The sequence below is a fragment of the Scyliorhinus torazame genome, chromosome 9, assembly GCF_047496885.1.
Source record: "Scyliorhinus torazame isolate Kashiwa2021f chromosome 9, sScyTor2.1, whole genome shotgun sequence".
Classification (NCBI taxonomy): Eukaryota; Metazoa; Chordata; class Chondrichthyes; order Carcharhiniformes; family Scyliorhinidae; genus Scyliorhinus; species Scyliorhinus torazame.
Genome location: NC_092715.1, coordinates 146204630 through 146227833, shown reverse-complemented (window position 1 = coordinate 146227833; position 23204 = coordinate 146204630). Strand labels below are relative to the sequence as shown.

General features: G+C 46.8%; 1 protein-coding gene across 3 annotated transcripts in view; it reads left to right on the top strand.

Moving 5' to 3' along the window:
• Positions 1 to 23204, top strand: part of LOC140429507 (transient receptor potential cation channel subfamily M member 6-like) — a 426501-nt gene that overhangs the window by 89550 nt on the left and 313747 nt on the right. For all 3 annotated transcript variants that reach the window (XM_072516596.1, XM_072516595.1, XM_072516594.1), the window contains exons 4-5: positions 1337 to 1517; positions 18323 to 18536. In XM_072516596.1, the coding sequence (XP_072372697.1) occupies positions 1337 to 1517; positions 18323 to 18536 (395 nt within the window). The remainder of the gene's footprint in view (positions 1 to 1336; positions 1518 to 18322; positions 18537 to 23204) is intronic.

Below are 23204 nucleotides of genomic sequence, written 5' to 3'. Positions count from 1 at the left end.
TAGCTGTAGCTAGTTCCACATCTCTCCAGATAGGCTGAGCACTGAATGAAAAAGTGGGCCTGATTTGTGCCTTAGTTGCTTTGATATAGGGGGAGAATGCAGGTGAATGGGAATGCACAAATACACTCACAAAATTACATCTATTTGAAGAGAAGGTGTTGAACATATGTATTATTTTCAAAGCACCCCTTCACCTTTCGGCTAAAACAAATTTCCATTTATTGTCTGATTTTATTTTTTTCTCTTCAAAGAAATTCTTACAATTCAGATATCCAGATTTTACTGCAAAATTTACAGTCTGTTCCAAGCACAGTTAACATGTTACTGAACATAATTCATTTTAAACTGGACTAATATACCTCACCTATTGCATACTAAAAAGGATAAAGTACTTTGGGTAAATACACTGTTGTACTATCGGGGTCTGGCACATGGGATTAAGTACAGTACCGTTACAAAGTGATGTGAGAGAACACATATATGGCCCATACCTAGGAGACAGTCTAGTCAGAACCACATGCACAGTCTAGACAGAGCCATGTGCACAACTATGGAGACAGCTCCTGGCTTGAACCCTTTATTGTATATATGTACATGGTTCTTGTGGTTAATATATATAATTAAGTTAAAGGTAACGTCGCCGCAGTACCAGATGACCATATGCTGCTTTCCCGTTTGAGGGGGAGAGCGACTGATGGTGATTTAACCTGAGGATCACCACACCTCAGGCAAGGAGGAAGGCTGGGATGGTGGGCCTTCATGAATAACCTCAGCCGGTATGCGAATTGAGCCCACGCTGCTGGTTTTGCTCTGCATCACGAACCAGCTATCCCCATTACATATAATTAACTTACTTAAAACTACAACGATTTCATTAAGGCCTACTGGATGGTACCTAACACCCTACAACAACCATAACCTTTCCAACCCGGAAACCTATTGTTAGGAAACACAAGTTGTCTGGAATTCGTTTGAGTAGACCCAAGCACCATTTTACAACAATACTTTGAGAGCAGAAACATGGAAGATACAGTAAAACAATTATATTACTGCTTTATAATGTTTTATCATTATTTCATATTTCAGGTAAGTATATGTAACTAAGTGTTTTCTGATTCACACATGTGGTCAGACATTCTAATGTTAATCCATAATACAGAAAATTCCAAAATTCAGAATGGCCACAAACATTCTGGACTGGAGAGGTTAAGGTGTATTTTATGAAATTGCTCCTCTAAACAGACTTTGGGAACATTTGGTTTCTCTGAAGTTGCATTGTTCGAAATAAAACTCGGCAGTTTTGATGGTGACTTTGATCCTTGTACTTTGAACACAGATGCTGCTGTGGTCGGCTGGTTGGCGATCACCCTGGCTTAGATAGCAAGTTACCAATCTATTTATCAGCCCGTGATGATGGGCAGGAGGAGTGGTGTGTTCAAAAACACACCATAGCAAGTCCAACTGATGCCTTTGGTACCGTAGACTTCCAGGATGGTGCCTATTCCTACCGTGCTAAGGTTGGTTCTATTTCACAGGTAGTAGAATGGATAGGGAATCAGTCATGCTACTACCATCTCTCATTTAATGATCCCAGACAATTGTCTATAATTGTGGCAACACACTCACTGGTCCTGATTTTAACTAACCCTGCTTGGTTCAGGCAGGGAGATAGTAAACCCCCTCAATCTCTGCTGCCTTACCAACCCCATCTGCTCTTTTGTGCAGGCAAGTGGGACACTCAAAGGAAGGGTTCTTTAAGTATGCAAATCAGGTCAGGTCTTAACTGCAGTTTCAGTTGTCAGCCTAATCTGGCAAGCAGTGACAGCTACCCCTTTGGGCCAGGCCTGTCGGGAGCTGGACTCTGGGGTTGGAGTGACCAATGCAGATAAGTTTTAAAATTTAATTTCACATTTTTTGTGGCCAGAAGGAGGAGTGTTCCTTGCTGTGCTCTTATTACAGATTTTATTTCAATATTTGTGAGCTCTTTATTAGTGGTGTGATAAATTTAATAATTTAGTTCTTCCAGTGCAGATTCTTGTGAGACAAAAGCATAGAGTGAGAATTCTGGTGCAGAGGTTAATGCATCATGTCCACTTTCTGATGCATAGGCAAAATCTGCTGAAATATGAATTGTTGGAATAATGTTTTTTTGGGTGGGGATAATATGTTAAGCTTTTATAAAAATGTTGCAAAAATAGTCTATTATTATTTCCTATTATTGTCTAATATTGCCCTGTAAGTTACCAATATTGAAAGATTTACAGTACTTCAGTGGAACAAACAAGAAATAACACTTAAAAAAGACAAAAGCAGTTACCTGAAATGTTAACTCTGTTTTTCTCCACAGATGCTGCCAACCCTGCTGAATATGTTTAGCATTTTAATTTTTTTTTAATTACAGCTGAGAAAGAGCCTTTCCAATAGCAATTTTGGCACAGGAGTCTAGGGAGCCACAACATCCACAGGAACTTTGGGCGGGATTCTCCGACACCCCGCCGGTCGGAGAATCGCCGGGAGCTGGCGTGAATCCCGCCCCCGCCGGTTGCCGAATTCTCCGGCACCGGCCATTCGGCGGGGGCGGGAATCGCGCCGCGCCGGTCGGCGGGCTCCCCCCGGCGATTCTCCGGCCCGCAATGGGCCAAAGTCCCGCTACTGTCATGCCAGTCCCGCCGATGTGAATCAAACCACCTCTCTTCCAGGCGGGACTGGCGGCGCGGGTGGGCTCCGCGGCCCTGGGGTGGGGCACGGGGCGACCTGGCCCCGGGGCGTGCCCTCACGGTGGCCTGGCCTGCAATCGGGGCCCACCGATCCGCGGGCGGGCCTGTGCAGTGGGGGCACTCTTTTCCCTCCGCCTCGGCCACACCCTCCGCCATGGCCGACGTGTAAGAGACCACCCCCCGCGCATGCGAGGGGATGGCGTCAGCGGCCATTGACGCTCCCACGCATGCGGGGACTTCCGCCGCCCGGCGAAGTCCTTTCGGTCCTGGCTGGCGTGGCACCAGAGGCCTTTCCCATCAGTCGGCGGCACGCCAACCACTCCGGCGCGGGCGTAGCCCCTCACGGTGAGGGCTTAGCCCCTAAAGTTGCGGAGAAATCCACACCTTTGGGGTGGCCCGACGCCGGAGTGGTTCCCGCCACTCCATCCCGCCGGGACCCCCGCCCCGCCGGGTAGGGGAGAATCCCGGCCCTTATTTCTTGCCAACTGACAGGTTCCTGCTCCTCCCTTCTACTTTCTCTTTCTTGCCTGTGCACTGCCACTCACTCGGGCACTACCTTCATACCAGCATCATCTGCAAAGACTAACTGTGCTGGTGTTTGAGCATGTAAAAGACAGATGCAGGGTGAAGTCATCATATTCCAGGTCAATAGCAGTTGGCTCATCCAGGCCTAGATGTACAGAAAATAAACAATGATGAGCGACACGGTAGCACTGTGGTTAGCACGGTTGCTTCTCAGTGCCAGGGACCCGGGATCGATTCCCGGCTTTGGTCTCTGTTGTGCGGAATCTGCATGTTCTCCCCATGTCTGCATGGGTTTCCTCCAGATGATCTGTTTTCCTCCCACAAGTCCCAAAAGATGTGCTTGTTAGGTGAATTGGACATTCTGAATTCTCCCTCAGTGTACCCAAACAGGCGCTGGAATGTGGCGACAAGGGGATTTTCACAGTAACTTCATTGCAGTGTTAATGTAAGCCTACTTGTGACACAAATAAAGATGCCAGAATTTTACTGGTCACTTAGAACAAGTTCAAAAATGGGGTGTGTGTAAAATGGGAGCAGATGGCATTTGGCTGAAAATCTGACAACTTCATGTCATTTTTGGATTTTACCAATGACGTGAACAATGGAGGATGATCGTTACACATTGATTTGATAGGACACCAATTAACACAGTTGAAAAGTCAATTAACTGCAATTTTACAAACATTTAATATTTCACTGATGTTGCACAGGGATCATAAGGCTTCAGAGTCTCATTGAGGATTAAATAAGGCAGCTAGGAAGCCATAGTAGGTGCTGGCACTGTTAGAAAGTTATCACGAGAGAGCCAGGATGTTGTGGCTGAAATGGTAGTTCATAGAATGCACTGCCAGATGCGGCAGAATTTGGGAGAAGATCCCAGCACTGAGAGAGGGTGCTGTCAGGTCCACATGGCACTTGCTCCAAAGAAACAACTCAGGGAAAGGTTTCTTTGGTGGGGGAGTGTGGTGAAATCTGGACAGAAGGACTAGAAATAATGTAAAAGCTAAAAGCTACCTGCCACGGTCCTCATTCATCAGACCTCAAGGCCTCCATTCAGAAGGAGGTTATCCAGGCACTGGGGTGGCCACACGAGGAACCCCATGAAAGGCCAGAGTGCCAGCCTCATGGTGGACACACCACAGAAGGGCATACTAACTGCCACCCTGCTTTTAGAAGAACATATCCCCAGCAGAGAGTTTACTGCCTGAGGCTGAACTATCTTGTGATGTCCAAGTGCCAGAGTCAGCAAAGACTGCTGCTCTCTCCAGGGAGGCGTCATCCTGTTGTACAATGAACTGATTCCCATGGGAGATGGTGGACACACAGTACCAGTGGTACTGAATATCACTGTGGTTCTGAACGTCTGTACCTCTAGCTCTTTCCAGGGATCCACTGGGAAATGTGTGGGATCTCTCATTCTGCTGCCTATTGGTGGATCATGGAGATGGCCAATGTCATGTTCAAGAGGGCCAGCGACTATGTGCACCCAGATCTGACGTTGACAGTCAGGTAGAGAGGCCCATTAGGTGTGTGGCCCTCACTGGATTCTCCCAGGTTCTTTGTTCAGTTTTTCTTAAAGTGTACAGAAAATATAAACATATAAAAAGGGGAGGATGTGGTGATGTGCATCACTGTAAATACATGTAAGCTAGACAGACACTTGAGGGAGCACCAGAAACATCACGCACACACACTCAACCAATAGATAGGTTAGATGGGAGGCGACCAATGGACATTCACGATACACAAGGAGGTGACACGACCACAGGGGGGCATTACACCAACCCATACATAAAGGACACCACACACATGATCAGGCCCCTTCGGCCAGTGGAGACAGTCAGTGAGGAGAGACACAGGGTTGATTCATTATCACACCCACCACGTGAAAGACAGCAGCTGGTTAGTCAGTTTAGGTAGCTACAATAGGATTAGCAGTAGTGTCGATCTCAAGTTATAAAAGTGTACATAGTGTAAATAAATGAGTTGAAGTTATTTACACGTCTCGACCTTCCTTGACAAATGCAACACAAGGAAGCCGCTTATGTTACAAAGGAAACATAACAAAACATGGTACCAGTAGTGAACTGCTTAAATCCAGATAGCCATACCTCAGCGTACAGTGACAACGAGCAATACCCAGGCAAGATGTATGGGCTCCCGATTCCGCAGCCGCTCCAGTGCCACGGCGATCTCCGCGAAAACTGGCAGCGATTCCGGCAAACGTTTGAACTCTTCCTGGTGGCAGCCGAACTTAAAGACCTGGCCGATGATGAAAAAATAGAGTTTCTCCTCACCATCGCCGGTGCAAGAGCAGAAGAAATCTTTTAAAAATTCAAGTTCTCCAAGGGGCAAAACAGGTAGACTTCCAGGCAGTCCTGGACAAATTCGCCAAATACTGTGAGGAAAACACACTCCAATCGGCAAGGAAAGGTAAGAAAAGCGCCAGTACTCACCTCGAGGCCGAACTCCCGGACCAGAGAGCGATTTGTTGGGTCGAGGACGGCGGCCTTCTTGCTAAAGGGATTACACTAGCGCAGTTGCGCGGGAAATGCGCAGAACCGGAAGGTTCGTTTGCGCATGCGCGAGACGCCGTGCATGCGCAATCAAGAAAACGGCCATCGGTAAAGGAACAGCGATCTGCTCATGCGCAACCGCTTCCTACGTGCTACGTCACGCGCGTCATAACGCCAGAGGCCCCAGACCACACCAATTTAAAGGGGAAACGTCCGAAATCCAATTTAAAGGGCAAACATCCCAAATCAAAGAAAAAATCTTTTAAAGCTGTAAAACAATCTTACTTCACCTGGAATGACAGCACAATGCCTCAAATTGGACCAGGAAATGAATTTAACCTCCGAAGAACTCTGCAACAAGCAGTTACCTACGCACAAACCGATGATTCCGACCTCGAATACTTCGATACCGATCTTTACATTTTTTCTGGACCTCGTGAGCCCAATGACAGCTCCATGGTCCTAGACGACTACGACCCGGACGAACCTTTCGTGTTGCACATTGGCGACCCCCGCATTGAATCCGACGCAGATGCGGATTCATTTTTCAGATTTGAGGATCTTCAAACCAGCAGATATGACGTCCCAACTCATCAGTGCAGGATGATGCTGCAGCCTGAAATTAAGAGACAGAAAGCGGTACAAGCCCACAGAGAGCGGCCTGCTGCCACACAGAGCGTGGTCCACGCCCCGCTCAGGGTTCCCGACTCTATGAAAGAAGACATGCAAGACTCCACACCGCAGTCCTTGCATGAACAAGACGTGACTCCAGTATCACAAGACTCCACAGCAAGCTCGTGGACAGACTCCACAATTGCAGAAACGCATGACTCCGATGCGCAGTCCTTGCAGGAACAAGACCATGAGGGTCTAGCAACCTCCTCTGACCAACTAGCAGCAGACGATGCAAGTCTGCCATGCTCACATAAACAGCAAGAAGGCTATACCAGTCTACCACGCTCCACTGCACAGCAGGACGACCATGATGGTCTATCATGCTACAATGAAGGGCACAGCGCTGATGACTGTTCAAGCCCAAATGAAGACAAGCCAAAGGAATCGCCTCTTCCAAGCCCGAAGAAAAAAGGATTATGCGCTGACCTTCAGGATCATTCTAGCCGAAGAGATATTAATAATGCTGCACAGTCACAGAAGGATGCTGAGGACTTGCTAAAGAAATTGCTTGTATATCTAACTTGCAAGGAGCAGACTGAAAATTGCCATTGCTTTAGTACGGATTGAAAAAATAGACAAGACATTGATCCTCATTTAATGGAAATAACACAACCTGAATCATATCTACAGCAGGGACAACTGTCTCCCTTCAACACAAAACTGCAAAGTCCCAACTACAGAGACCAGCAGTTAGTCAGTAATGACTCTTCAACCCCTGATGGGCATATTAATCGCATTGAACCTCTGCACACTCCACTGATAAATGAGCAGAACATTGGAGCAAGAATCCTGAGGACACTGAAATTGAGTAGCCAGATAAAGCACTTAAAACCCGCAGCAGTTTCAAGTGAACCAATTGTGCTTTCCAGTGATGGTGAAGATGCAGATAAGGTCGACCCGATTATCCATTGTACCACATTAACTCCAGAGATTAAGCATCTATGTCTGGGGAGTAGAATGTGGGCAATTGAGAACAGTGAAAGAGAGACTGTGACTGTGCCAGTCCCAGCAAAATCAGAGCCAGAGTCTATGAAGGCATGTACATTAGAAAAGGATGCATATGAAGTAACTGAGAAGAAAATTGAAACGGACTGTTCTTTGGAAACTAGTACAATGACAAAAGAAACATTGAATCTAACATTTGATGCCCTACATATGGGAGAAATTGAGGGAAATGAATAAGGTTCTGTAATGTCTGGGGGAAGATTTAAAATTCCAAAGAAGAAAAGCCCAAATGAAGGACAACGGCAAGACAATGACAGTCCACCCACATTGTTTGCACCACCAGATGAAAACTGACAATTTAGCCAACCCTAGTGAACAGTAAGCAGCTACTGAGGATCTACCCACGGTATGTGAAACGAGTGACGACAGCATCCCACTTCCCATGCAAAAGGTGCAAAGTGACAGACCTCAGCTAGTGCGTACAGAGGCACTCGACGATCACTGTGAGACCACTGGTGACTCCGGTGACACCACACTACTTCCACCCTCAATTGCTCGAACCTCTCCACTAGTCAATGCATTCCTGCATGTTCCGACTCCAGACGTGCAGCTTCAAGAAATCTCAGCTGACTCCAGTGAACCTGCTAAGACTCCGGATGGGGAGCATCAACAAAAAACAGACCAGACTCCAGATGGGGAGCAACCAAACGCCGACTCTGATTCACGTAAGCCAGACTTTACTCCAGACAGGCAGTGTCGCAACCTCAGTGATGGCACGCTCAGGGTGACAGCAGATGCCACAACGACAGGAGATGGATCACGTGACAATCACACTGGGTCAGCAATAACAAGCAGCAGCTATAGTCCAAGAGGAATACACCAATTTTCACCACAGCTATGTCCACACATTTGTTCCACACCAACAGTGCGGCCAATGACAGCTCATGCTGGACAAACCCAGTATTCAAGCCTGCAGCAGCCAGCAGTCTATGCAGCATATTCTCAAACAGGCCAGCACTACGGATTGCCCACTAATGGAATCAAGACCGAAGGAGGACTACCGCCAGAGCAATCTGCACTACAGACTGGCTGCCTTAGTTACTGCCCAGGATTTGCTGCACGACAGCCTGGCCAGACAGCATATTCCTATCAGATGCAAGGTTCTAGTTTCACACCATCACCAGACATTGATGCGAGCAGCAATTCTGTCTCCAAATCGACAAGCTTCAACCGTTCTCAGCAGGATCACCCTTCCAGCACAGCATGTGGCCAGAACCAGTATGCACAGTCTCATCCGACTTCAACATCTGGCACATCCATGACCTTGAATGATACTGTTGATGGTACCTCTTCAATGTCAACGACCTATCAACTACAAGATGCCATCCGGCAGCACCATCACAAACATAAAAAGAAAAAAAGAAAAAGACTCCAAATCGGACAGCGCAGTGATTCGACCACTTCTTGGTTCCTGTTGATGGCGTTCATAACCAAAAGAGACATTTGACCATGATGATTGATGGTTTATGGACTCACATGAATAATTTGGACTTATTGTTTAATCACCGTTCCCATGACTTGTATATACCTTACCTTCTCTACCTGTTCTTTGTTCAGTTTTTCTTAGTGTACAGAAAATATGAACATATAAAAAGGGGAGGATGTGGTGATGTGCATCACTGTAAATACATATAAGCTAGACAGACACTTGAGGGAGCACCAGAAACATCACGCACACACACTCAACCAATAGATAAGTTAGATGGGAGGCAACCAATGGACATTCACAATACACAAGGAGGTGACACGACCGCAGGGGGGCATTACACCAACCCATCCATAAAGGACGCCACACACATGATCAGGCCCCTTCGGCCAGTGGAGACAGTCAGTGAGGAGAGACACAGGGTTGATTCATTATCACACCCACCACGTGGAAGACAGCAGCTGGTTAGTCAGTTTAGGTAGCTACAATAAGATTAGCAGTAGTGTCGAACTCAAGTTCTAAAAGTGTACATAGTGTAAATAAATGAGTTGAAGTTATTTACACGTCTCGACCTTCCTTGACAAATGCAACACAAGGAAGCCGCTTATGTTACAAAGGAAACATAACAAATCAAGGGTGCCTTCCATTTAATCAGACCTGCTGTTGCCTCCTTCACTTTGCACTCTATAACGTGGATCCCAGTTGTACAGGACACAGTGGCAAGGCTGAGGAGCTGAATGGATGTCTGAGCATGTCAGCTCAACCCCACTGAGGAAGGAAGGGTGTAGATGATGTGTCACATGGCAACAAGAATTAGAATAAGAAACAGCATTAGTGAATGAGAGATTTATTTAGTTGTACATTAGAAATTGGACTTTACATCTACATAATTTAAGTACATAATCTAAGTACCCGTGAACTGTGGTAGAGGCTGTCTTCTGACCTTGCTGCCCCTGTGACTTGGGATGATCTTGGTGTGAAACTTTGACTGCCTGACGCTTGGTGAGCCCCAGCAGGCTGTATGTCTCCTGCACAGATGTAGGACACTTCTCTGTCATTGTAGCACCTGGAGTCACTGGGAGTGAGGCTGAGGAGCCACTGGCCATAGCAGGAGTGCGCTGATGGATGCCCCAGATGCAGAGTTCGCCACTTCTCCTCCCTTGCATGGCACACCATGTACCTCCCTGCTAACCTGAGAAGGGTGGAGACTCGGTGGAGACACAAGGCACTGTATCCTGCTGTTGTTTTGCCATTGCTGCGACATGGGCAAGGCAGTGGTATGGGGAGGCAGTGGCAAAGTGTAATGTTACTCGACTAGTAATCTAGAGGTCCTGACCTTTTAGTTCCAAGTCCGGCTGGTGTGTGTTTTGGAGAACAACTAGCAGGTGGTGGTGTTGCCATGTATTTGCTGTCCTTGTCCTTCCATATGGTAGAGGTTGTGGATTTGGAAGGTGCTGTCAAAGGAGCCTTGAGAGGCTGCTGCAGTGCATCTTGTAGATTATACCATCTACTGCCATTGTGGACTGGCTGTCCAGTGGACCAGTCCCATTAGTGTTGGTTTAGTGTTGGGTTAAACAGCTGGCTTGTAATGCAGAACAAGGCAGCAGCGCGGGTTCAATTCCCGTACCGACCTTCCCGATCAGGCGCCGGAATGTGGCGATGAGGGGCTTTTCACAGTAACTTCATTGAAGCGTACTTGTGACAATAAGCAATTATTATTATTATGTATCAGTGGTGGAGGAAGTGAATGTTTAAGGTGGCTGATGGGATGCCAATCAAGCAGGATGCTTTATCCTGGGCGGTGTCAAGCTTCTTGAGTGTTGTTGGAGCTGCACTTATCCAGGCAAGTGTAGAGTATTACACCATATTCCTTACTTGAGCCTTGTAGATGGTGGACAGGCTTTAGGGGGGTGATCATGAGGTGCATTACACATTACAGAATCCCCAGTCTCTGACGTGTTCTTGACGTGTTCTTGTAGTCACAGTATTTATATGACTGTCCCAGTTCAGTTTCTGCTCAATGGTAACTCCCACATCCATGATGATAGTGAGGGATTTGGCAATGGTAATACCATTGAATGTCAAGGGAAGGTGGCTGGATTCTCTCTTGCTGGAGATGGTCATTGTCTGGCACTTATGTGGCTCAAAAGTTTCTTGCCAGTAGTCAGCCAAATCCAAATGTTGTTCAGGTTTTGCTGCATATGGATGCACACTGCTTCAGTATCTGAGGAGTTGTGAATGGTCCTGAACATTGCCATCAGTGAACATGCCGACTTCTGACCTTATGATGAAGGAAAGTTCATTGATGAACCAGCTGAAAATGGTTGGGTTTAGGATATTACTCAAGGAACTCCTGCAGTGATGTCCTGGGATTGAGATGTTGACCCTCCAATAATTACAACCATCTTACTTTGTGCAAAATATGATTCCAACCCCATTCCCATTGACTTCAAATTTTCTAGGGCTCCTTGATGCCACACTAAATCAAATGCCTCGCAGCAAAGGCCACCTATCTCACCGCTTGAGTTCAGTTATTTTGTCCATGTTTGGATCAAGGGTTAAATTATGTCAGGAACTGTGTAACCCTGGCAGAACCTAAACCGAGTGTCAATGAACAGATTATTGCGGTATAATTACTGCTTGATGGCACTGTTGACAACATCTTCCATGTCTTACAACACCAGGTTAATGTCCAACAGGTTTGTTTCGATGTCACTAGCTTTCGGAGTGCTGCTCCTTCCTCAGGTGAGTAGAAGATACAGCCTGCTGGGGCTCTCCAAGCGTCAGGCAGTCAAAGTATCACACCAAGATCATTCCAAGTCACAAGGGCAGCAAGGTCAGAAGACAGCCTCTACCACAGTTCACGGGTACTTAGATTATGTACTTAAATTATGTAGATGTAAAGTACAATTTCTAATGTACAACTAAATAAATCTCTCATTCACTAATGCTGTTTCTTATTCTAATTCTTGTTGCCATGTGACACATCATCTACACCCTTCCTTCCTCAGTGGGGTTGAGCTCACCTGAGGAAGGAGCAGCGCTCCGAAAGCTAGTGACATCGAAACAAACCTGTTGGACTTTTACCTGGTGTTGTAAGACTTCGTACTGTGCTCACCCCAGTCCAACGCCGGCATCTCCACATCACATCTTCCATCACTTTGCTGTTGATTGAGAGTAGACTGATGGGACCGTATTGGCCAGGTTGGATTTGTCCTGCTTTTTGGAGACTGGGTGCCAGTGTTATAGCTGTACTGGAATAGCTTGACTAGGGGCATAGCTAGTTTTTGAGCACAAGTCTTCAGTACTATTGTCAAAATATTATCAGGCCGCATTTGTAGTATCTAGTGCCTTTGGTCATTTCCTGATACCATATGGAGTGAAGCAAATTTGCTAAAGACTGGAATCTGTGACGCTGGAAAACTCCAGAGGAGGCTGAGATGCATCACCCACTCGGCACTTCTGGTTGAAGATTGTTACAAATGCTTCAAATAGTTTAAACCAACAGTTGCCTGTTGCTTTCTCCATAGTTTCACCTTGGCTAATCAGATTGAAAATTTTCAATCAACTCCTTTTCTCCTGTGGTATAATTTATTGTGAATGTTCTTGTGTAATGAAAAGCTTTGGCAACTTGTCTCTCTTTTCAGCAACATTTAAGTTCTGGACGACCAAGGAACAGTTCATCAAATGTTGTAAACTGAGAGATTGCACAGACAGTGACAGATAAGAACATAAGAACATAAGAACTAGGAGCAGGAGTAGGCCATCTGACCCCTCGAGCCTGTTCCGCCATTCAATGAGACCATGGCTGATCTTTTGTGGACTCAGCTCCACTTTCCGGCCCGAACACTATAAACCTTAATCCCTTTATTCTTCAAAAAACTATCTATCTTTATATTAAAACCATTTAATGAAGGAGCCTCAACTGTTTCACTGGGAAAGGAATTCCATAGATTCACAACCCTTTGGGTGAAGAAGTTCCTCCTAAGCTCAGTCCTAAATCTACTTCCCCTTATTTTGAGGCTATGCCCCCTAGTTCTGCTTTTACCCACCAGTGGAAACAACCTGCCCGCATCTATCCTATCTATTGCCTTCATAATTTTATATATCTCCATAAGATCCCCCCGCATCCTTCTAAATTCCAACGAGTACAGTCCCAGTCTACTCAACCTCTCCTCGTAATCCAACCCCTTCAGCTCTGGGATTAACCTAGTGAATCTCCTCTGCACACCCTCGAACGCCAGTATGTCCTTTCTCGGGTAAGGAGACCAAAACTGAACACAATACTCCAGGTGTGGCCTCATTAACACCTTATACAATTGCAGCATAACATCCCTAGTCTTAAACTCCATCCCTCTAGCAATAAAGGACAAAACTCCATTTGCCTTCTGAATCACTTGTTGCACCCGTAAACCAACTTTTTGCGACTCATGCACTAGCACACCAAGGTCTCTCTGCACAGCAGCATGTTTTCACATTTTATCAAATAATAATCCCTTTTGCTGTTATTCCTACCAAAATGGATAACCTCACATTTGTCAACATTGTATTCCATCTGCCAGACCCTAGCCCATTCACTTAACCTATTCAAATCCCTCTGCAGACTTCCGGTATTCTCTGCACCTTTTGCTTTATCACTCATCTTGGTGTCATCTGCAAACTTGGACACATTGCACTTGGTCCCCAACTCCAAATCATCCAAGTAAATTGTGAACAATTGTGGGCCCAAAACTGATCCCTGAGGGACACCAGTAGCTACTGATTGCCAACCAGAGAAACACCCATTAATCCCCACTCTTTGCTTTCTATTAATTAACCAATCCTCTATCCATGTTACTACTTTATCCTTAATGCCATGCATCTTTATTTTATGCAGCAACCTTTTGTGTGGCACCTTGTCAAAGGCTTTCTGGAAATCCAGATATACCACATCCATTGGCTCCCCGTTATCTACCGCACTGGTAATGTCCTCAAAGAATTTCATTAAATTAGTTAGGTACGACCTGCTCTTTATGAATCCATGTTGCGTCTGCCCAATGGGACAATTTCCATCCAGATGCCTCGCTGTTTCTTCCTTGATGATAGATTCCAGCATATTCCCTACTACTGAAATTAAGCTAACTGGCCTATAACTACCCGCATTCTGCCTCCCTCCTTTTTTAAACAGTGGTGTCACGTTTGCTAATTTCCAATCCACCGGGACCACCCCAGAGTCTAGTGAATTTTGGTAAATTATCACTAGTGCATTTGCAATTTCCCTAGCATTGCCTTTAGCACTCTGGGATGCAATCCATCAGGGCCAGAAGACCTGTCTACCTTTAGCCCTATTAGCTTGCCCATCACTACCTCCTTAGTGATAACTATCATCTCAAGATCCTCACCTGTCATAGCCTCATTTCTATCAGTCACTGGCATGTTATTTCTCTCTTCCACTGTGAAGACTGACCCAAAAAACCTGTTCAGTTCCTCAGCCATTTCCTCATCTCCCATTATTAAATCTCCCTTCTCATCCTCTAAAGGACCAATATTTACCTTAGCCACTCTTTTTTGTTTTATATATTTGTAGAAACGTTTACTATCTGTTTTTATATTCTGAGCAAGTTTACTCTCATAATCTATCTTACTCTTCTTTATAGCTTTTTTAGTAGCTTTCTATTGCCCCCTAAAGATTTCCCAGTCCTCTAGATTCCCACTAATCTTTGCCACTTTGTGTGCTTTTTCCTTCAATTTGATACTCTCCCATGTTTCCTTAGATATCCACAGTCGATTTTCCCTCTTTCTACCGTCCTTCCTTTTTGTTGGTATAAATCTTTGCTGAGCACTGTGAAAAATCGCTTGGAAGGTTCTCCACTATTCCTCAACTGTTTCACCATAAAGTCTTTGCTCCCAGTCTACCTTAGCTACCTTTTCTCATCCCATTGTAATCTCCTTTGTTTAAGCACAAAACACTAGTGTTTGATTTTACCTTCTCACCCTCCATCTGTATTTTAAATTCCACCGTATTGTGATCGCTCCTTCTGAGAGGATCCCTAACTATGAGATCATGAATCAATCCTGTCTTATTACACAGCACCAGATCTAGGACCGCTTGTTCCCTTATAGGTTCCATTACATACTGTTCTAGGAAACAATTGCGGATACATTCTATAAACTCCTCCTCAAGGCTGCCTTGACCGACCTGGTTAAACCAATCGACATGTAGATTAAAATCCCCATGATAACTGCTGTACCATTTCTACATGCATCAGTTATTTCTTTGTTTATTGCCTGCCCCACCAGAATGTTACTATTTGGTGGCCTATAGACTACTCCTATCGGTGACTTTTTCGCCTCACTATTCCTGATTTCCACCCAAATGGATTCAACCTTATCCTCCATAGCACCGATGTCATCCCTTACTGTTGCCCGGATGTCATCCTTAAATAACAGAGCTACATCACCTCCCTCACCATCCACTCTGTCCTTCCGAATAGTTTGATACCCTTGGATATTTAACTCCCAGTCGTGACCATCCTTTAACCATGTTTCAGTAATGGCCACTAAATCATAGTCATTCACGAGATTTGCACCATCAACTCATTTACTTTATTCCGAATACTACGAGCATTCAGGTAAAGTACACTTACGTTGGCTTTTGTACCTCTGTTTTGAATCTTAACAACTTGATCAGTAACCTCTCCTAAGTTATTTTTCCTCTTAACGTTTCTCCTAATTTTCCTTGTCGTTGAACCCATATCTTCATGTAAAAACCTGCCGCATTGCTTTCCAATTATATTTTTACTTCCCGTTTTGTTCCTTTTAGTATTACTGGGCCTATTCACTGAGCTCCCCTCAGTCACTGTACCTTGTACTGTCGACCTTTTTGATTTTTGACTATGGCTTCTCTGCCTTGCACTTTCCCCCTTACTGCCTTTTGTTTCTGTCCCTGTTTTACTACCTTCCGCCTTCCTGCATCGGTTCCCATCCCCCTGCCGCATTAGTTTAAACCCTCCCCAACCACTCTAGCAAATAGCCCCCCCTAGGACATCAGTTCCAGTCCTGCCCAGGTTTGTACATGTCCTACCTCCCCCAGAACCAGTCCCAAAGCCCCAGGAATCTGAAACCCTCCCCCTGACACCATCCCTTCAGCCACTTATTTATCCTATATGTCCTGTCATTTCTACTCTGACTAGCACCGGAATCCTAAGGTCACTACCTTCGAGGTCCGATTTCTTAACTTCCTTCCTAGCTCCCTGTATTCTGCTTTTAGGACCTCATCCCTTTTTTCACCTATATCGTTTGTACCAATGTATAACACGACCACTGGCTGTTGACACTCCCCCTCCAGAATGTCCTGTACCCACTCCAAGACATCCTTGACCCTAGCACCAGGGAGGCAACATACCATCCTGGAGTCTCGTTTGCGGCCACAGAAACGCCTGTCTATTCCTCTTACAATTGAATCCCCTATAGCTATTGCACTGTCACACTTATCACCCCTCCCCTCTGCAGCAGAACCAACCATGGTGCCACGAGTTTGGCTGTTGCTATTTTCCCCTGAGAAGCCATTCCCCTCAACAGTATCCAAAACGGTATATCTGTTCTGCAGAGGAATGGCCACAGGAGATTCCTGCACTACCTGCCTCGCTCTCTTGCTCTGTCTGGTGGTTACCCATTCCCTTCCTGCCTGCGGCGTCTGAGCCTGCGGTGTGACCACCTCTCTATACGTGCTAGCCACGATGCTCTCCGACCCGCGGATGCTCCACAGTGTCTCTAGCCGCCGCTCCAGCTCTGAAACTCATGCTTCCAGGAGCTGTAACTGGAGACACCTGCTCACATGCTGACCATGGGGACTATTCCTTCAAATTAAACTTTTGAAATTAAACTTTAAAAGATGTTTTTGTGTTGGATTATATCCAATCTCCTGTATACTATTTAATTAGCTCTATCCATGAGTATTTATCTTGCTTGATCAGACAACAAATTAAATAGTTATTTAATTGAAATTAAAAAAGTTATTTAATTAAAATTTAAAAAGTTATTTAAATCAACTTAAAAATAGTAATTTAAATCAACCCAAAATAGTTATTTAAGTGAGATTTAAAAATTAAATCTATCTAATTAAAATTAGATATATGCCATTTAAGGTGCAGTGAATGACCATTCATCATGCTGCTAGATTGCATTATAGCGATTCGATGTGTGAAGTCCTTTAAAGATATTGGGATAACAAGTTTTTCAATTGTAAGTTACAGCTGGAATGTATGCAGCGAATGCATACTTATTTACAAGATGCCATAGAAAGAGCTGTGAAGTTTTATGGGAGGACAACATTGCTACATGCTACTTTGTCCCCTTTTGCATCTATTTCTGAATGTTAAGGCTGGCTACCGATTTCTACCAGGCCTGGGCCATTATTGACTTTGGAGAGGATCCCATAAAATACCCAAGAGAAAATCTTTCTTATTTCTACCTCTTGCAGTAGCAGCAGTTACAGCTTGTCAGCCAGCAAACACAAATTGGGTGCCCCAGTACTCCTTACTGAAAAGATTTGCTTTTCTTATTTCTGTTGGATTTTGCTATTTCTTTCCCTGACACAACCTTTAGAAAAGCTGTAAGCAATCAAAAACTCTTTTTAGAAAGATATAGGGGTGATTCTCCGATATGGAGGCCAAGTGTACGCGCCGTCGTGAACGCCGTCGCGTTTCTCGACGGCGCGAACAGGGCCCGGGCATGTCCTATTCTGACCCCAGCCTGCCAAATGGGTGCCGCGGTTGGTATAAATCTTTGCTGAGCACGGTTGGGCCGCGCCATCCTGCGCATGCGTGGGGAACGTCTTACACAAGCCAGCTCCTCACCAACATGGCGCCGATGTTCTGGGGCTACACGCGGAAGGAGGTAGGCCCGGGGGGGGGAGAGGCCGGCCCGCCGATCGGTGGGCCCCGAACGCGGGCCAGACCCCATTGGAGGCCACCCCGGTGAAGGAGCCCCCCTCCCTCCCCCTCAGGCTGCCCCCCCCAGCGTTCCCGCAGAGTTCCCGCCGGCAGCGACTGGCGGTGGACGGTGCCGGCGGGAACCTGTCATGTCGTAGCGGCCACTTGGCCCATCCGGGTCGTAGAATCACCGCTTGCCGGTTCTCTGAGCGGCCCGGTGCGAATCGCGCGCCGCTGGTTTCCGGGGAGGTGGGAGAATCGCGTGCGGGGGTCGGGGCGGCATGGCACGATTCGCACGGTGCCCTGGCGATTCTCCCACTTGGCGGTGGGGGGTGAATAGCGGCCATACTAATTTTGCCCGCATATATGCAGCCATTTAGCAGCACATTTAGTGGGGGCTTGCTGTTGCATTTTTGAAAGAAGGAAAATGTAACAGGATATTATAATCAGCCTTATAATGTGATAATGGTGAGTAATAATTGGGGAGATTTTCCCCAAAACAAATTCATGATACTTTATTTTGTATTCACTGTGAATTCTCTTCAGTATATTAGAGTCTCATACGACACTGAACTGCACCAGTTGCTCCATCTGATGCTGAAAGAATGGCTGATGGAACTCCCAAAGCTGCTAATATCTGTCCATGGAGGAAGCCAGAACTTTGAACTTCCTCCAAAAGTTAAGCAAATCTTTGGGAAAGGACTTATCAAAGCAGCAGAGACGACTGGGGCCTGGATAGTGACTGAGGGCATCAACACAGGTAGGTTGAATTCTGTGTCACATTTGGGGTTGAGATTTTTCGTGGCCTAGGTATCTGCCTGAATTAGGCAGGAACTTAACTGAAGTATTCAAATTAGAGTCTCATGATAGTAGTTGCACCCCAACTCCATTTTCCCTGGCAAAAGTAGCAGGTAGTGATGTTCCTGCCCAGTAATGCCGATTGTACAGTCGTGAAACAACGGTTGGAAGTGCTTTTTAAAGGGAGCTCACCTGCCAGAGCTCAGATCATTAGGTGAAATTTAATGTGTGACGAGGTCTTGCACATCAGCTGGAGAATGTGTGTGAGCGCTGTGCTATTTCTCTCTGTGGGAGCTGTGGTAGTACCAGGTATTGCAGTACCTAAGAGGTGGATGACCATTGGTTAGATACAGGAATCTACCATTGGCTGTTGTACATAGTAGGGCGGAGTATAAGAACCGGTGCCGTCCCAGCAGCCTTCACTTTCTGTATCGAAGCTGCTGGGGAAGAGTTCTAGCAGATTAAAGCCTTCAGTTATGAATCACTTCGTCTTGAGAGTAATTGATTGCGCATCAATTTAATCTGCTACAACTCCAGTTGCAAGGTTGGATCTCCGTATCAAACCGGAGTGCCTTCAGCTTTGCCCCCACACGGACAACTTTGCTGCTATTTTTAAACATTGGCTGGCGTGCTTTAAGGGCTACCTCGACACGGCCGCCGACACCCCCACGGAAGGACAAAAGATACATCTCCTACGCTCACGGGTCAGCCCTGGAATCTACCCTCTTATCGAGGCGGCAGAGAATTATGCTGCCGCGATTGAGCTGCTAGAAGGACATTATATCCGCCCTGTGAACCAGGTCTACGCTCGTCACCTGCTGGCGACTAGGCGGCAAAGCCCCGAGGAAACGTTGGAAGACTTCTACCGGGCGCTGCTGGTGCTGGGCCGAAACTGTGGCTGCCCGCCAGTTTCAGGGAGCGAACACACGGAACGTTTGATCAGGGATGCGTTCGGGCAGGTATGACCTCCCCCGATATCCGCCGAAGGCTCCTAGAAAGGGACACTCTGGGACTTACAGAGGCACGGGCCCTGGCAGGGTCCATGAACGTTGCCTATAAAAACGCGCTGTCCTTTGCACCCGATCGCGCGGCGGCCCCCTGAGCTGCGTGGCACCCTGCAGCGGCCCGTGCCTCTGTAAGTCCCCGACACCTTGGTCGAGAGGGTCCACATGCTGCACACCAACCCCCAGTACGCCTACGTAGCGTTCCCTGACGGCTGCCAGGACACAGTCTCCCTTTGATTGGGCGTAGAGTGCCTGTCAATGAGCCCCCCCCCTCCCCCACACCTGCGGTGTGCCACTGACAAGCTCTCCTCTATCTGCTAGTGGATGAGGACCTTACGTGGTTACTTAGGGGTCTTGATTTCCCTCCGGGTGGTAAGGTTGCCTGCATTCTTCCTGGCCTGACCGAGGTCTGGGTAGAATTGGGAAGGCAGCCACTTGCCCACTCAACCCCTCCCCACCCCTAACTTGCCACAGCAGGGTCACTAATTTCCAGCTATTGATACTGTGTACAATTTACTTGACTGCACAAGTGTTTCCATTGGAGTGCACGTACTTCAAGCATCCCTTGGCTTCAAAACCTTCAAGAGGTTTAGTGTCAAGATGTCAGTCATCCTGGCCCCTCGCTTTTCCTGATTGAAGGGAATGTCGCAACATCTGGATATATGGCCGGGGGAGGGGGGGGGTATAAATTTAGCTTCTGGTGAGACAGAGGCCCCATGAGGGACGGACTTGAAACAAGGGGATGTATCCCCGTGTTATAGCATGGAATTCTCGCTATGGCCCGCACAGGTGAATTTGGAGGCTGGACCGGGAGCATCCCTGGCGGATTCCCACCTTAAAGGGGTCTTGCTGGAGGCAATTGCGATTTAGCCAATTGGGGGGAGGGGGGTTGCTGATTCCCCTGGGATCTTCCCAGTGTCTGCGCAGCCCTCGGCGAGTCGACAGCAGTTTGGAGTTTGCTTGGGATGGCCCACGAGGCCTCTCGTCACTTGGCAAATGAACGAGCCGCTCAAGTGGAGGCCATAGCCTTCCCTGTGTCTTCTGTTCCTGTAAATGTTATCCAGGTTCCCGAAGGCACCGTCATTTTGAGGCACCCTCACACTGACCTACCTGCCTCAGCTGCGCCCACCTGGGGCTGTATCTCGGGCCAAATCCTGGAAAATTCAATCTGCCGCCGCTTCTGCGGAGTCGGGGCATGGGCATGATTCAAAGGTCTCAAGGTTTTGCCCATAGTGTGCACAGAGTGGAAAACAGTAAGTTGCAAGCAGCGAGGGATGTTGATCATGTGCAAGAAAGTGTCTCCAATCTGAAATGTGAATGCAAAGGTAATGTCGCCATAGGGTGCTTTCTACTTTGAGGGGGAGAGCTGGCTGGTGGTGATTTAACCTGAGGATCACCACACCTCAGGTGAGGGGCAAGGTTGAAAATGCAGGGCCTTCATAGTAGTAACCTTGGCCGGTAGGGGATTTGAACCCAAGCTGTTGGCGTCACTTACCAGCTGCCCATGCAACTGAGCAAACCAAACTCCCCTTTATTATTTGGAATGCTGCGGGAAAATGCTGTAGCTGGATTTTGTCATAATATACACCAGTATATTATGGTGCAGACACACACACACACACTGATGTCATGCAGTGGGACCAATCAGCATAACCACCGCAGCCAATCACCAGGGAGAGCACACGCACTATAAAGACAGGGGACAGGAGAGTTCCCGCTCATTCTAGTAACAGCCAGTTCGGAGCACAGAGCTCACAGCCCGCAACACAGACATTCACCATGTGCTGAGTGCATCACCTGGTTAGGACTAGGCAAGGGTCAACAGTTAAAGCTGGTATTGCATTTACCCACAGTTCAAGTATGTTAATATAGTTAACCTTATAATAAAATAGTGTTGCACCACTTCCAGTGTTGGTGACCTGTTTGTGATCCAGAACACCCAACACATCAGTTCCAATGGTCCCCCACTCCGGATGGCCCCAACCAAAAGGGGAGATACGTCAGACACATTTCATCGACGGCGAGTTAGATACATTGTATCGCACTGCCAAGGGTGGCGCTGCTTCATGTCATTTTCCATCCTGTGCCATTTTCCAAACATTTATGGAAAACATACTTTGGGGGTTACCACAAGTCGCAGTTTACCTGGACGACGTTTTGATTACAGGATCATCTGGCGCGAACATATGAAAAATCTCACGGATGTACTTAGAGAAAAGTGCAGATTCCACGACGGGAGGTAGTCTAGCCTGGCTGTAGAGTAGACAGGTATGGATTGCACCCGGTCGACGACAAGGTGAGGGCAATCCGGCTGGCTGCCGTACCAAAGGACCCGATGAAACTACATTCCTTTTTGGGGTTGATAAATTATTCTGGGAAGCTCATCCCAAATCTGGCAACTGTTTTGGCTCCATTACTCCTGCTGTTAAAGAATGGCCAGTGATGGTTTTATGACTTTTACGGAGGTGAAGTGCAAACTCTTATCTTCATGACCATAAGACAGAGGAGCAGAAATAGGCCACTCGGCCCATCGAGTCTGCTCTGCCATTCAATCATGGCTGGTATTTTTCTCATCCCTATTCTCCTGCCTTCTCCCCATAACCCCTGATCCCCTCATTAATCAAGAACCTATTTATCTCTGTCTTAAAGACATTCAGTGAATTGGCCTCCACAGCCTTCTGCGGCAAAGAGTTCCACAAATTCACCACCCTCTGGCTGAAGAAATTCCTCCTCATCTCTGTTTTAAAGGATCGTCCCTTTAGTCTGAGATTGTGTCCTCTGCTTCTAGTTTTTCCTACAAGTGGAAACACGCTCTCCACGTCCACTCTATCCAGGCCTCGCAGTATCTGAAAATCCCACCCTTTTAACTGTGATCTCAGTCTCTCTGCTTTGCAACTACATGGTCCAGAGTTAAAACCTTCTTTCATGCTAATATAAGGCACTTTTCAGAATCTTCTGTTATTAATGGTAAACATAAGATCATTGATCTCTCCCTCCTCCGACTCCCCACCCCACATCTCTCACAAAGTGACTCGCCAGCGGTACTTTTTTGATGCTTTAGAAAATCTGGGAATTATGCACCTCAAGCCTGAAACGAAGTTTACAACGTCTTGCCCCACCTTATCTCTGTGACCTAATCCAGTTCTACACCCCCCAAGACAGGGCAGCACAGTGGTTAGCACTGTTGCTTCACAGCGTCAGGGACTCAGGTTCAACACCTGGCTTGGATCACTGTCTGTGCGGAGTCTGCACATTCTCCCTGTCTGCGTGGGTTTCCTCCGGGTGCTCTGGTTTCCTCACACAAGTCCGGAAAGACGTGCTGCTAGGTGATTTGGACATTCCAAATTCTCTCTCTGTGTACCCATAAGACCATAAGACAGGAGCAGAATTAGGCCACTCGGCCCATCAAGTCTGCTCCGCCGTTCAATCATGGCTGATATTTTTCTCATTCCCATATCCCCTGATCCCCTTATTAATCAAGAATCTATCTAACTCTGTGTTAAAGACACTCAGTGATTTGGCCTCCACAGCCTTTTGTGGCAAAGAGTTCCACAGATTCACCACCCTCTATCTGAAGAAATTCCTCCTCATCTCTGTTTTAAAGGATTGTCCCTTTAGTCTGAGAT